General features: G+C 40.2%; 1 protein-coding gene across 1 annotated transcript in view; it reads right to left on the reverse strand.

The window, feature by feature from the left end:
* Nucleotides 1-5,314: 5,314 nt before the first annotated feature.
* Nucleotides 5,315-15,820, reverse strand: part of LOC138968602 (CD109 antigen-like) — a 56,559-nt gene continuing 46,053 nt past the window's right edge. Inside the window, exons 26-35 of the mRNA XM_070341195.1 lie at nucleotides 15,210-15,291; nucleotides 14,272-14,440; nucleotides 13,076-13,171; nucleotides 12,214-12,379; nucleotides 10,878-11,080; nucleotides 10,052-10,231; nucleotides 9,361-9,435; nucleotides 8,666-8,923; nucleotides 6,756-6,861; nucleotides 5,315-5,542 (exon numbers count right to left, since the gene is read on the reverse strand). Coding sequence (XP_070197296.1) covers nucleotides 5,463-5,542; nucleotides 6,756-6,861; nucleotides 8,666-8,923; nucleotides 9,361-9,435; nucleotides 10,052-10,231; nucleotides 10,878-11,080; nucleotides 12,214-12,379; nucleotides 13,076-13,171; nucleotides 14,272-14,440; nucleotides 15,210-15,291 — 1,415 coding nt within the window. The 3' untranslated portion in view covers nucleotides 5,315-5,462. The remainder of the gene's footprint in view (nucleotides 5,543-6,755; nucleotides 6,862-8,665; nucleotides 8,924-9,360; nucleotides 9,436-10,051; nucleotides 10,232-10,877; nucleotides 11,081-12,213; nucleotides 12,380-13,075; nucleotides 13,172-14,271; nucleotides 14,441-15,209; nucleotides 15,292-15,820) is intronic.

A 15,820-nucleotide genomic window follows, 5' to 3' on the forward strand; every position in this document is an offset into this window, starting at 1 on the left:
ATCCCCGTCAGTGGATTGTAGCCGCCTCCGAATGTTGGTGACAAAATGATCAAGTTTAAAGGGCAGCTGTCGGGTTGCCTGGTCTCAAAAATGCGCGGAGTCGCGTGCAAAAACGCGTTTAAGAGTTTTCCGAGTTGATTCAACTAAAGACTGTTGATTTGGTCCAGAAGAAGACACTTTCATCATTAGTTTGAAACCATTAAAATGCGTGAAACTTTCTGCTAGTTCTCACAATCCGCAAAAAAACGAAGCAGTTGGCAGGCCGAAACGACTCAAAATCCGCGACCGACAACTCTGTCAGCACAAGAAAGACGCCGCAGCGTTAGCCTTGCTGTGACGTCACTCGAGGAAGCCGATAAGGCCGCTGTGAAGTTTACAGTACAATGTAGACTACAGCTGGACATCTGTAATGCTGTACGCGTGATTGATTCTTGCACAAAGTAAAGTATTAGGATGGTAATATCTTCTCAAGACCCACGTTCACATTTTCTCTTCTTTGATCTGACCGACTGCAACCTTTACAAGTCATTTCTAAAGTGGTTCACATGCTGTTGCTACTCGGCCGGGGATATAGCTCAGTTGGTAGCGCGCTGGATTTGTATTCAGTTGGCCGCTGTCAGCGCGAGTTCGATCCCAGGTTCGGCGGAAATTTATTTCACAGAGTCAACTTTGTGTGCAGACTCTCTTCGGTGTCCGAACCACCCCCCGTGTATACTACATTGGGTGTGCACGTTAAAGATCCCACGATTGACAAAAGGGTCTTTCCTGGCAAAATTGCTTAGGCACAGTTAATAATTGTCTACCATACCCGTGTGACTTGGAATAAGGCCGTGAAAGGTAAATATGCGCCGACATGGCTGCAATCTACTGGCCGTATAAAATTTCATCTCACACGGCATCACTGCAGAGCGCCTAGAACTGTACCCACGGAATATGCGCGATATAAGCTTCATTGATTGATTGATTGACCCTCGTGTCCCTTGTCAGCAGACACTGCACACTTATGAAGAAGGTCCGCTTGAGGTGTCACACCAATTACCGTGTACGTGTGAGGTACTGAATTCAAGACAAAAGCCAACTCTGTCGGTGGGAAAATCTAGGAAAGAGATGATGATAATACATCTTCAGTTACTCACTCAAGTAGATAGACGAGATAAGATAAAGGGAAGAGAGACGGAGACAAAGATGAAACAGTGGATCTAGTGTGGAAAATGGGGGAGGGGGGTTCGGCCGCAAAAAATCAAAGATGAATTTGTCAAACTGTGTTTGTGATGGTTATCGTGTGTGTGTGTGTGTGTGTGTGTGTGTGTGTTATAACATGTATGTGTGTGTGTGTGTGTGTATATATGTGTGATAACACGTGTGTGTGTGTGTCTGTGTGTGTCTGTGTGTGTCTGTGTGTGAGTGTGTTTGTGTGTGTGTGTTTGTGTTCCTCGACGCGTGACAATATCTGCCAATAAGTTGAACAAAAACAGGGTTCAAGTGGAACAAAAGCAGGAGGGGGACGGACGACATGTTATTACTGCGAAATTTTGGCCTGGGAGAAGTCACCCCATCCTAAGTTTCTCTTCACCTACCCGTGAAGTATGCTTGAGGGCTTGACTAGACAACCCGATTGCGCCCATTACACGGCATAAAGAGAGCACCGTTCAACCCGGCCGATTCCGCGGCTGACGTCACGCGTCCAAGGGAAGTAATTTTCGAGCGGGCTGCATTGACTCGGCCAAGAATGCAAACTTTCTTCGATTAAAGACATTGTAGCATGTCTAAAGTCTTCGGACTTGTGTTATCAAGCTGTCAAAATCACCAAGTAACTTTTAAGTATAGTTTCAGTTACATGATAACTCATTCTAAGGAACAGATTTTGAGAGCCACAACCCGACAGCTGCCCTTTAAGCGTCGCCTGCTGGCCCACTTTCACCAGATCCATTGAGAACTGCTCCGTGAAAGCAACTGCGGACAAACAAAAAGATGTACAAATAAGTGTATGAAACAGAATGCCGATTTGTATCCACCGGTACTGAATTTCAGAATGCAATCGTCTGCTTATCCCCATACAGAATGGACACGAACGAACACGTGGCCAGAGTTCCAAGACGACCCGACGTGTTTCTGGCAGATCTGTACTGAGGCAAATTATATGACACACAACGCCTTTGTAAAGGTCTCACGGAACTCCCCAAAGTCCTGGTCTTGGGGCCCTGTAAAGTTCTGCTGAAGGGGTCATTTGACCTCCTACAAATTTAAATTGGGGGTCCCGGGACCCTCTTGGTAGACTGAGACAGAAACCACGATCGTTCATGTGGGAAGGACGTTATCTTTAATTCGAAACATGCTGTTGACAGTAGATAAGGTGGAGTTCGAACCCTGCTGGTTCATCAACGGCAATTTACAGAAACGAGAAGAACGTAAATATTGCATTCTGTTAGACAAAGGCAAGACAGAATATCAAGGTGAGATGAGTATGAACTTATTCCTCAGACTGACTGAGCACCTTATTTCCTAGAACTGGGACCAGGCATTGCAGACAATGCAGTATGTATTAACCTACAAGTCATTCGTAATAAAAAATACAGCGACAGAATTTGCCTTTTCTTTGGCTGTTGTATTTGCGTTTTTTCTTTCTAATGTGGCGGGTCTTGTATTAGTTAGCGAATATTTGTCAAAGGTGTTCGAATGTATGTCTAGATGACACTTTAAAGGAGAATGATATACCTACTCGCACCTATGCTACACACGCAATTAAAGACAATAACAGCTACACGCTCTATCCTTTGGCAGATAACGGACACAGCTTGTCAACAGACCACTTCGCAGTCAACGACTGATTTACTAGTGTGAGAACGTGAGTTCGAGCTGCAGCCTATCTTGCCCAGCAATATTTACACTTTGAGAAATCGTGTTTTACAGTACAAAATACTGTGCAGTAGTTCTTGTCACGGTCGTGCACCGTGATTGTTGGGTATTCCCTGATGGTTCTGGCTTTTAAAGGAACAATCAGTTGCTTATTAAAGTTACTCAGCGCGCAGATGCGTCAGCGGAGTCTTTCCCACGGCTTGCTTGAAAAATGACTACGAAGAGAATGTGTTGTCAGGTGCGCGTGGGTGTGAAATCGGAAGTAAAAGAATAAACTGGAAGAATCACATTATCAACTGGCAAAGTCATTGAGATAATCTATCACATGAAATTAATAAACCCTGAACTTCAAATGAGGTTCATTTCGGTGCGTTGAAAAATTCTGGACGGAATTAGTAACATTTCATGGTACTCGATCATTGAACAGCTTATAAGGTAACGATCCCATCCCTAAAATAAAACTTGTACCTTCCTATGATCAAATACTGACGTTTAATGAATCTGATGTTCATTTATCTCATAATGGCAGCGTCGATGAACGATTTCCAAAAAAGGAATTTTACATGGGTGAATTATTTTATTGAGTGGCGGAAAAACAGAAGAATATTTTTGTTTATATTATTTGACTGAATGATTTAACGAGGGCGGAATGTGTGTGTATATAAATATGTATGTGTGTGTGTGTGTGTGTGAATGTATGTGTGTGTGTTTGTGTGTGAAAATTGCGAAACAGGCTATTGATAGAAGCACGGGAAGTGGTTTCCTTTTATTTGAATTAAGAGCCTCAGAGAATCGGATCATTATACGCAGACCTGGCTCCAGTACGCATGTCTGTGTCTTCAGTCTGTAATGTGTGTATATGTTTGTATGTGTGTGAGCGTCTGTGTGTGTGCTTGTGTATGTGCGTGCGTGCTGCGTATGTGTGTGCGCTTGTTTGCATGTGTACTTATCTGTGCGTGCACGTTTGCATATGTGTTAGTGCCCGCGTGTGTGTATGTGTGTGTTTACGACAACACATTCGGTTGGTTGCTTTGAATGAAATAATCATATTAACAATTGTACTTGGCAATTGTACATGAAGAATATACACTAGTGGCCATAGAACTGTGATTTTGCCATTCCCACAAGGTACAGTCGAACCCACTTAAAACGAACACGCTAGTTACGAATTTTGACTTATAACGAATTAGTTTTAAGTTCCCAACTGAATACCTCTTTCTTCATGCTTAAAAAAAATGCTTAAAACGAATTCTTTATAACGAATTTACGCTTATAACGAGCACTTTTTGGATTCCCAAGCATGCATAATGTCTGTAATTTACTCACGCTTATGACGAAATCTTTAAACTCGTCCCGAGATCGACATATCATGGGAATTTGAGAAGTTTGAATACACGTGTGTCAAAGTCTTCCCTTGCGTCGACTGCTTGAACCATTGCTCAACCGATCACTGAATAAAGTTAAACTGATTACACTGTACTCACAAAACAATTTCAAATTTAGAATCAAAGTGATTGATAGCTCAGACACTGAACATGAATGACTGACTGACGTTTATTTCCTTCGCGAATACCAAAAACGAAACATCGAACGGAAGCCATTTCCAAAAAATATAGATGCCAGAGTGGTTTCCCTTGGACACGGGAAACCACACTCTCAACGTTTGCGTTCGCCGGTTCGCGATAGTTTATCAGTCAGTCAGTGCTTTCGATTTGGATTTGAACATCATGTTGCAACAAAACAAAACAAAAACTAAATTGGCCAAGGTTTGCTACCCGTCGCCAAGGTAAGTGATTCCGGACAAATGATAGGAACACCGCGAATGTGGACAGTGTCAGTGTGTGCGCGTGTGTGTGACCAAAAACGTAACAACTGGATGAAACATCTGTGTGCTCACTCTCACTCAAACTCAACAATCATCACTCAACATGAGACACACATGAACATGTACCTGAATATGTCACTTTATTGTCTAAACGTGAAGCAGCATGAAAGTTGCGAAAGAAACAAATTGAAACACCATAAAATGTACAAGACTTAAAAAAAATAAAAAAAATAAAAAATCGATCAATTTTCTTAATACGAATTTTGGTTAAGACGAACTTTTTTTCCGATCCCCAGTGATTCGTCTTAAGCGAGTTCGACTGTAGTCCAAATGCCACCATCCGCTTGCCCGGATCTGTGCTTCTGAAAACATTGTTATTGATCTATAAGCAGTGTCTTTTCTTTAAGAAAAATCTATAGCTCACCCAAAGTGGCATTAAGTGAGACATTCATACGTTATTACGCGCAAATAATGTGTGGTAGAAACATGACTGTCCGCAGAAGTATGATATTATTTCATGCGTTTGGATTTGGATTTGTGCGTGTTAGACGAGACAAGTAGATGAGTTGAAAGAGTGTTATCAATCACACAATAAGCAAACTCGCCGTTTACTCGAAGCAACATAATGATTCATATAGTTAATGCTCTTTATTTATACTTGGCTTTATGACACAAAAACAACTTTTGGCAGCGGTTCACGAAATGTCGGACCCATATTTTGTGTACGTCGATCTTGTTCAAATCGCCAAGTTTTTCATCTCCTTTCCGTTGCATTCTGGGATTACTGACAGCCCATGTAGTTGGGCTCGACTTCGCACACTCCGAACTGTTTGATGCTGTACATGGTGGTGTACTCGTCATCTGCAACATATAAGATACGATAAGATAAGATGTTATAAGATAAAATAAGATCAGATAAGATAAGATAGGTACGATAGGATAGGATAGGATAGGGTAGGGTAGGATGTGATAGGATATGAGAAGAGAAGGGAAGAGAAGAGAAGAGAAGAGACAAGACAAGACAAGACAAGACAAGACAAGACAAGAGAAAAGACAAGACAAGACAAGACAAGACAAGACAAGACAAGACAAGAGAAGAGAAGAGCACTGCAAAGCACAGCACAATAGAAGAAACGAGAGGAGAGGAGAAAAGCTAACTATTTATTTCCGAGGTAATGGTAAGAGAAGAGAAGAGACGAGACGAGACGAGACGAGACGAGACGAGACGAGACGAGACGAGACGAGAGATGACAAGACAAGACAAGAGATGACAAGACAAATCTTTATTTCCGAGGTAATGGTATACAATCAGATTTTACTCATCCAGCCCTACTAGACCCGAGAGTGACTTTTCTAAATTACATGGATACATGAAAGTGAGCCGATGGTAAAGGAACATTATTGTGTTGTCATCCAGCTAGATATGTCATGAAGCAGCTAGAAGGTACTCTTAAAGGCATGTGTTATTCATGAATAATAACAATCATCACGTTTACAACATCGATACATTTGAACTATGCAAATGATTTAACAGCAATTTTAGACAAATGTATGGCCTGATACGGTGTAAGCCCCTTGTGTTCCTTAGCTGGGGTTTTTTTATACGAGAAATTGATTTACTCAAAGCAAGCATATGGCACAGAAGGTCATAAGTTGTTGAAGATAGACAAGTGCTTTGTTTAATACCATATAATTTGCAACAATTTTTGTTTTTTTGTTTTTTATATCAAAGGTAAAGTTACTAGCGTGAACGTTTTTTTTTTATTACTTCTTGACTACCGAAAGAATTTAGTTGAAAAGTCCAATAAAACTAAATATATAACATGCAAAGTATGACAGTTATACCAAAGCGGAGAAATTGGTAGGCAGGGGAGGCAATCATTGTGCTGTAAATGCAAAGGGTATATGTACAGCGGTTGTTTCCCTTGTAAGAGTATTGTTTTTTTCTACATAGCAAAGTGCCAACCTGATACGTATTGTGGCAGTCAAAGGGTTGTTAGGCATGTTTTAGCATAAGAGTAGATCTATAAGGTAACCAGTTCCAGTGAAGAAGAATCAAATATGACACCCTTACCTGGCCTGTACAGGTCAAACACTCTGACCGGGACCGGTTTGTTGTTGGCCACAGAGCCTTTGGTCATTCTCAACCTCAGGACAGAGCACTCATCTTCCGTCCCCAGCTGTCAGCAATGAAACAAATTATAAACATCTCATGTTAATATAAATACTTCATTTCTTAATAACTTGTCCGTGTTCAGCTGGCAAATTGCCCATCCTTAATGACTACAATGATTATGACAGCTTGGATTTCACTCTGTAGTACTAGAACACCTGCACGAGGAATACAAAGTTTAGCATCTGACAAATCGTGTGCGTTCAGTATCTGGAGTTTTTAGTGTTGTTTTACCCTGTACTTTTCCCATGTGACCAATCAATCAATAGGATAAAAGAAGTTTCAAAATAAGAAACTGTTTAATAAATAGCATAGTTATCAATGATACTACAGTGAAGTCCGGCTGTAGTGATAGACCCATATAGTGATAGTCCGGCTGTAGTAATAGAATTTCTGGGTCCCGGTCCCAGTTGTTCATGTTCTTTGTTAACTTAGTCCGGTTGTAGTGATATTTTTCAGTCCGGATATAGTGATAGTCCGCTTGTAGTGATACTATTTTCAAGTCCCGGGGAAGCTAAAGTCCGGCTGTAGTGATAATGTTCGAGAGTAATCTCCCTTTACCAAAATGGCGAGCAAAAGCCAGCCACGCACTGTGCTTACCCTGAAGCGGAAAATTGATCTCTTGAGAGACATTAAAAGAAAACAAGGTACACAGACGGAAATTGCAAAGAAGTACAAGGTTGCACAGTCAACAGTATGCGCTATTGTGAAAAATGGTGAACAATTAAAGCAGAAGTTTTATAGTGGTGAGACGAGTGCGAAGAGGAAGTGCGAGAGATGCCCTGGGGAACCGAAAGTAGACAGTGCACTGTTGGATTGGTTTCATTTGTTACTGATTAAAGACTACATTTCATTCCTAAAAAATCTGACAATTTTTCATTTAACCCTTATTTCTAAGTGGCCCTTCTCTCTCTCTCTCTCTCTCTCTCTAAAACACACACACGCACGCACGCACGCACACACACACACACACCGGCTGTTGAACTGCCAGGACGGGGGTAGGTTAACACAGGACATTTGCAAGCCTGACAAAGACGACAGAAGAAACGTCACAAAACGAAATCAATAGTGGTTCCAAAATCACCTTGTTACTGCCTTGAGGCTAGTTTACCAAATGTGCCGCCGCATGTAGCAATAAAAGCTTTGAAGATATCACTACAACTACAAGCGATTGGCCGGACGTAGTAATAAAACCTACAAAAATATCACTATAACCGGACGTCCGGATGTAGTGATAAAACCTACAAAAATATCACTATAACCGGACGTCCGGATGTAGTGATAAAACCTACAAAAATATCACTATAACCGGACGTCCGGATGTAGTGATAAAACCTACAAAAATATCACTATAACCGGACGTCCTGGTGTAATGATAGTCCGGATGTAGTGATAACAAATTTTGATCCCGAGGGCTATCACTACATCCGGACTTCACTGTACCTATATATGCATATTTTGCGAGTGTTTGCAAAGTGCGGACAAAAGCCTGGTTGTGTATATACACTTTGAGAAAGTACCTACATAGGTGTATACCATCAACACTTCTGACGTTTTTCCCAACCTCCTTTTAGTAACAAGCATTGGAAGCCAGAGAAGACATTCTCTTCATTTCACATGTACACTTACAAGACAGCAGTACCGAGGCGCAGTAAGGAATTGATTTTCTCTTTTTTGTGTTTATATAAACTTTGTGGAAGTACTTGCATAGTTATATACCATCAAAACTTCTGAAATTTCTCCACCCTACTTTCAGTAACACGAAGACATTGTAATTCATTTCACAGGAACATTGTACAAGACAGACGTACCGAGGCGTAGTAGAGAATTGCTTTTCTCTCAAGGAATTCAACGTGGCCAGCGGCTCCAAAGTCTGAACCTTGCCTGTCGATGTCATAGCCGCTGGGGAAGGCGATCTTAGAGATGACGGGGGACGATGACACAGTGGTCGTTGTGCGTCGCACACAGGTGGTCACCACGAAGGCCTTGGCCGTGTTCTTGGTGACAGTTGATACTGCACTGAACGACTGTTTTACTGTGTCTCTGGCCAGGTTGTAGTACAAGAACACCTGCACGTGAAACACAAAGGTTAGCATATGACAAATCGTGTATGCGTTCATTTGCTGTTCACATCAGTTCCCCTACGCTGCCAGCTGTATGGAGGAAAGGAGGACCTGGAGAAGACAGCATCATTTGTCTCGCTGTCAGGTCTGACAGTACATGACAAGAAGAGAAGAAGAAAATGTTCTGTTCACCTAACACGCATTTGCTTTGGAAAGTTCAAATTGTTGTTGAAAACATCTAATGATTTTGTTTTCCCGAAAGTAAACACCCTTTGATGCAAGAAACAATCTATCTCAATTGCACTGCGCAAAACGAAGGCAACAAAAAGTCCAGTCTGCTATATTTCTTTGTGTAGATGCCTGCGATCACAGCCTGTTTTTTTTCAAAATATGTGACCAGTACTGGTGAACATCACTTTAAAAACAGTGTGGTATGTACATACCTGTCCAAACACAAACACTCGGGTTTTGCTTGAAGATTTCGCTTTGACGGTGACTGAGTGGGGGTATTCGCCATCCTGTGGGAAACATAAACAAATCATGAGTAAGTAGGTAAGCAATTGTATTCAAATTAGTGTGTGTTGCTGTCTTTACCATTGTCCATCTTTCTGAAGAAAACTGACATTTTGCATGCTGAAAGTCCAAGTTAATTAGTCTCCCGAGATATTGCATGAAACAACTGACATCATAATTGTACATATATCTACATGTGTTTTAGACCAATCACAGTGTTACGACGTGGGTGTAAACTCGTTCAAGACTATCTTTTTAAACAACAAACAATTGTTAATGGGGTATGTACCAAGGCCTCGCTTGAGTTTAACAATTAGTAAGATTAAAGTCAATATTCAAGACTGACATATCATTTCAATGATGAATGTGAACAAAATTCAAAATCAAACCATGAGTTGTGAAATTATTTCACAACCAGAATTTACTTAGATTCAGAACTCAATGAGAGAGTCAGCTAATGGCAAGATGCAAAATGACATAAACACTCTAAATCTAGACAACGACAGTTATTTTTACTGTTGTTGTTTACATTCCCAGCGCTTCCACCCCTTTGTTTGTTAGTTATGAAACTATTGATTCGAACTACACTTCTCCTGTTCGGCTCTTTGTCTTTGAAGTTACCTCAATAGGCAGTATCATTTCTTGAAGATCTGTCACAGAGCTCTTTTTGATGGTCATTGTTGTCTGTCTGACAGTTCCAGCAGAACCACAACTCCACGAGACTTCAATCTCGACGGGTGAGGCGCCAGCAAAGTTCACAGATGTAAACTTCGACAAAGCTTCGAAGCCTACAAGCGTGTCCTGTAAGAAAAAAAAAGAACAAAAAATGCCAATGGTGACGGCAATTACACATTTGATTTAGTAATGATTCTAATGATGTGTCATATTTTCTTCCTCAGACACTGTTTTTTTTCTCTCGGTAAACGAGCGTTCATGATGATATCGTAACAGTATTATTTTCATCATATCATGATTGTTAACATGCTAGAGCAGGCAAAGTTTCAAAGTAAAAAACCTTTGAAACCACATTCTCAGAGCCGCCTTTTTTCATAAGAAGAACAAACCTCTTATTCATCAGGCCCCTTGTGACATACGCGTAAGAAACAGCGTAAGAGGTTATTTGTGATGTGACAAGTTATTACATGGAACTGTCTACATCGGCTCTAGATTCATTTGACATTTAGAAAAGCTTCTTTTTAGGCTTTAAAGACAAGGACACAAATTGAAAAATGAAACATGCTTCTCATCAATGTTCTGCTTTAAATAATTAAACTGGCTACAACAGTAGCAAACAAATAAATACATAAATCATAAAAAGATAAATAGCAAATAAAAAGATAAATGAATAACTGTATCATTAATTAATTCGAAGCCTAATTAATTAATTACTAAATTCATCAATAAACAATAAATAGATAAACAAATAAATGAATAAATAAATGCCCACGTGTAGGGTGATGAATCCTCCATAGGGCTGCCTCTGTTCGTTGAGCCATCTGAAGACGGGGAGGGCGTCAGTCACCGATCCCTTCAAGAGCATAGCGAGCACTGCGTACGATGTTGCTTCGATACTCAGAGGGTTGGTGTCCCGGTACCATTCATAGTTCGTTTGTTTGACCACACGGGGTATAGACAAGAACTTCATTTGTCCTGAAACAGAATTGTAGACGTACACACTGTTTCGATACGAAAGAATCATTGGATTTGACCACACAAGGGTATGAACGAGAACTCCTCATTAATTTCATGAAACAGAATAAAACGTGTACAGCTTCCAAATGTGATTTTGTTTTTGGTACAAGCTAAACTCTTTCACAAGGAAATGTTTTATTGGAAAACAAAAGTTGATTTTCTTCTCGTTATATTTTTTCAGGAATAACATTTGAAATGCACAATGTTGACGTATGAAGGAATCACAGGTACACGCATATATTTCTCAAAAGGTTACGTTTATAGTAACATCAATTGATTTTATTGATTTAAGGCATTCTTAACCGCATTTGGGAATTCCAAACAAAAGCAATAACAAACGAGTGCAGGGGGGGATTTATTTGATAAACGGATTGACTGTTTTATATTTTGTATAACATAGATATATAATGCATACTTAATATAATATATAATGAGCTGTTATTGATATTATAAGATCGTTAAATAAAGCATCTCCGTTTGTAAGCCCTAATATCTCATTGAAAAAAAAAGCTGATTCCCCCAAAGAAAACGAGTGCAGATTTCTTTTACACCAACACAAGCATTTAGTAAAGCGAAATCAAGAAAAACAAAAGTAAGACCTTTAGCCCTTGAGATGAGCTGTTATACAAGAACAACAACAAAATACTTCTGCCAGGAGTGCAAGTGGCTGCTTTAACCTTCGCTAACACACCTTGACAGCTTGATTCTTGATGCTGTTAGCTTTCCACTTGGAGGAATCGATCCGAATCCCAGCAATGAAATAATACAGAAAATGATAACCTCTTACTTGTCTGAAACAGTACTATTGGTTGTGTAGTTCCTTCAGAGGAGGAAGTGATCCGAATTTTCCAGCAGTGATATTTTAAAGGAATCGCAAAATGAAAAAGAGAATCCTTTGCTGGTCTGCAGCAGTACTTTTAGTTGTCAAGTATCTTCAAAGGTTCTCACTCCACCCTCGACCCAGCATTGCCAAATAAGACGAAGGGTAGTTAAAAATCAAAAACTAATCTCCCTCCACTCTAGGTCCGGAGCATACCTAAATAGGGCGAAGGGACGTTACAAATCAAAAACCTAATTCCCCTCCACCCTACCTTGAGTTGTTGCCAGGCTCTCCACTGTCTTAAGAGCATCACCGGCTTTAGAACTTCCTGTCAACCCGAGGGCATAGGCCACGATGCTGGCAGCATAAGGATCGTTTCCACAGCCTTCCAGGTTCTTTTCCACGTATTTCACTGCTTGCTGTAGTGCGCTGTTCAGCTGAAGTAGAACAAATATATTCGTAACTCTAAGAAGAGTACACGTGCATACAAAATAAATTAAACAATACTTCCAGTCATACAAATAAATGGGCAATTTGTGCGCAGGTTTTTGTGACGAGGCCTTGTATGATAAAACCGGTTATATGACCAGAAAGGCAATTTATTCCCCATTTATTCAGCAAACAGATTGATTTTACATGATGGGGTGTCTCTACAGTGGAACAGACAACACAGACAACACAGACAACACAGACAACACAGACACCCCAGACACTCAAAATCGCATGACGTAAAACTAATTTGAACTAAATTCTTTTCACAGTAACGTTCCAACGATGTTGCACACCTGAACATTATTAGATTGATGTTGTGTCCAGTGCCGTTTATTTTCTATATACATCCACATTCAAGTCATTTTGGTTGACATTTTTAACCTACATGTCGTTCGCTATGGTCATTCAAAAACATGATTTTATTATTGTTAAACTACCAGACAACACATTTTAACTCCGATATTTCAGGTGATCAAAGTTGCTACAATACACACAGCAACTGTAGTTATGATTCTATGTATATATATATATATATGCTTGCTTTGTGCCGTTATTAATTTTTAAGAAAAGAACAAAAACTTTGAAGCAAGCTTTTTGCTGAATTCCTGGGGGTAGGGGGGGGGGGGTGGTTTTATACTTACTCTGCGTTGGTAGAAGACATAAAGGCGACCATAGAAAGAATTTTTCACTTCATGCAGAGCTATTGCGACAAAGGAAGTCAGCTCGATTGACCCGCTCTGAAATGGAAATTGAAACACATAGAAAGTTACGTTAGCAAATGGGCATTTTAATAGCATTACATGAATGTTCAATTTTACTGAAAATATGAATTGTTTGATGTCCAGAACAGAGCAATAGACAACACCCTTTACAGGAGCGAAGTTTTTCTCTCGGGGAATACGTGTTTAGTTGATTTTTGATTAACAATGAGTGTGACTCAGCGTACATACGCGCATGCCTTTGAACTACACCAATAAGACAAATGCCTAAGTTGTTGGGTTGCAACGTCCCTTTAACCTATGTAGGACCAAAATGCTTCGGTAATCTTGGCAATAATTAGATATAGTATGTATTATGTGTCCTAAGAGAGATCTGTTTTATGAAGAAAGAAAGAGGATAATGGGCATATCGCATAGTTTTCAAATCCATTAAATCTATTAGGCTTGGCGGACCCAAACTGCCAGACAATCTGGGCAATCAAATAGTCTGTATTCTGTTTCCTGACATAGATTTAATTTGAGAGAACACAAAAGCCATAGACAAACTGTACCGTCTTTCGTCTCTTCCACCTATTCAGTACCTTTGCGGGACCGACATGCCTAGAAAATCGGGAATATACAAATTTTCTGCATTATGTTTTCTAACAGAGATCGAATTAGACAGAACACCGAGGAAGAGAGTAACGTCACGCTCATAAGATAATTGCCTATGTCATTTTTTGCTGTTTTGAGAAAAACGCAAAAAACTTTCTTTGGTTTCTGTCTGCCTATCTCATTTTAGTTATAAGTTGCAAACTGCCTATCTTGAGCTGTTACCACGGGATAAACGTGAGATAAAGAGCTGACAGCAACATTTGATTTTCAATCAGCAAATCTGCACAAAGAGCTTTTGCATACTTTCACATTCTCAAAACAAATCTTCCTGTATCATGAAGAAAAAGTGCCTAACTCAAGAAACGAGATCGGCAGTTTTGCTTACGTTACCGTGGCGATGGTCTGAGAGTTTGTACTCTCTAACACATGATAGATACCCTTCCAGTAGCTTCCCCTGTAGTTTCACTACAGAAATGCCCAACACTGAGATAGGGATTTGTCTTATGAGCGTGACGGTAATATACCTTCAGTTTGTGGTGAGCGTCTCTTCCTGGTTCTTTGAAGCTTCCGTCAACATTCTGCTGGCGTTCTAGCCAGTACACTGCCCTGCTGACCAGGTTGTTGTCGACGGTGACGACATTGTCGCCTAGTGCTGCTGCCTGAACCAAACTCTTCACGAATGCTGCCGTTACCCTGGAAGTAGGGTTCAACGGAAAATTACAAAGGAAGAGAGAAAAGGAGCGAGAGAGAGAGTGAGAAACAGAATGAGATAGCGAGAGAGAGTGAGAAACAGAATGAGATAGCGAGAGAGAGTGAGAAACAGAATGAGATAGCGAGAGAGAGTGAGAAACAGAATGAGATAGCGAGAGAGAGTGAGAAACAGAATGAGATAGCGAGAGAGAGTGAGAAACAGAATGAGATAGCGAGAGAGAGTGAGAAACAGAATGAGATAGCGAGAGAGAGTGAGAAACAGAATGAGATAACGAGAGAGAAAGTGATAGAGAGACGATTTTATCAAGCACAAAATTAAAGCAGGTGTGACCAATAAATGCTGAATGAAAGGAATGAAGACAGGGACTTCACAATTCATTAACTCAACATATCTAATGCTTTTGCAATTATGCTCAAAGATGAACGTATTGCGCACATTTTTCCCCTCTCTAAAGAGAAACAGGTTTAAAGCAAGTTCTCGACCTGATGGCAGAAAATTTGACAATTTGCTTAAACCACCGAGCTGTGTATACCTCTGTGCTTACAACTAAAACAGATGTATTTATTGTTTCGTAGTTTTAAGTGAATTTTTCCTTTTAATTTGATTTATTTATTCATTCATTGTGAACCGGCTGTACTTGTTCAGGAGACACAAGCGCTTACTTTCATCCCAAAAGGTAACTTCAGGATATAAAACGTTAATTAATCCATAACCTAGCTAAAAGTTCAAAACTAAATTACAGGTACGCACCTAACACTGCCTGCTTTGTCCTTTTTACCAAAGGCACTGAATGAACCGTCAGAGCGTGTGGACTTCAGTTGAGATTGGAGGGCTAGAATCAGACAGACAGACAGACAGAGAGACAGACAGACAGACAGACACAAACACACACACACAAACACACACACACACAAACACACACACACACACACACACACACACACACATTATACAGACTGCTTAAACTGACAAATTGAACCATTCAATAGATTAATCGACCTTTGAAGCAAAATTTGCTGACAGCAAGCAATTGTTGAATATGAATGAGCACAACAGTTATAGTCGGCAGGAAAGACTATTCAGTCAGTATTTGACTGACCCTTTAATCCCTTTACAAAGAACAAAACAACAACTAATAACGAAAGAACTGCTCTTTCAAAACTAACAAAAAATGTCAGATGCAAAGTAAAGTGTCCTGTTTAATGTCTTTACTCATGTACCCGAAACGACCTTGTATACGCCCAGTATCGAGTAAACGCCCACTCCCTACTTTTGGTCGATAGCTGTGCATTGGGCATACTACCCAGTAAACGCCCACCCCCCACTTCACAATGTCACGACAATTATTTTTGGAACATTTG

Source organism: Littorina saxatilis, linkage group LG6, assembly GCF_037325665.1.
Source record: "Littorina saxatilis isolate snail1 linkage group LG6, US_GU_Lsax_2.0, whole genome shotgun sequence".
In the NCBI taxonomy this organism is placed as follows: domain Eukaryota; kingdom Metazoa; phylum Mollusca; class Gastropoda; order Littorinimorpha; family Littorinidae; genus Littorina; species Littorina saxatilis.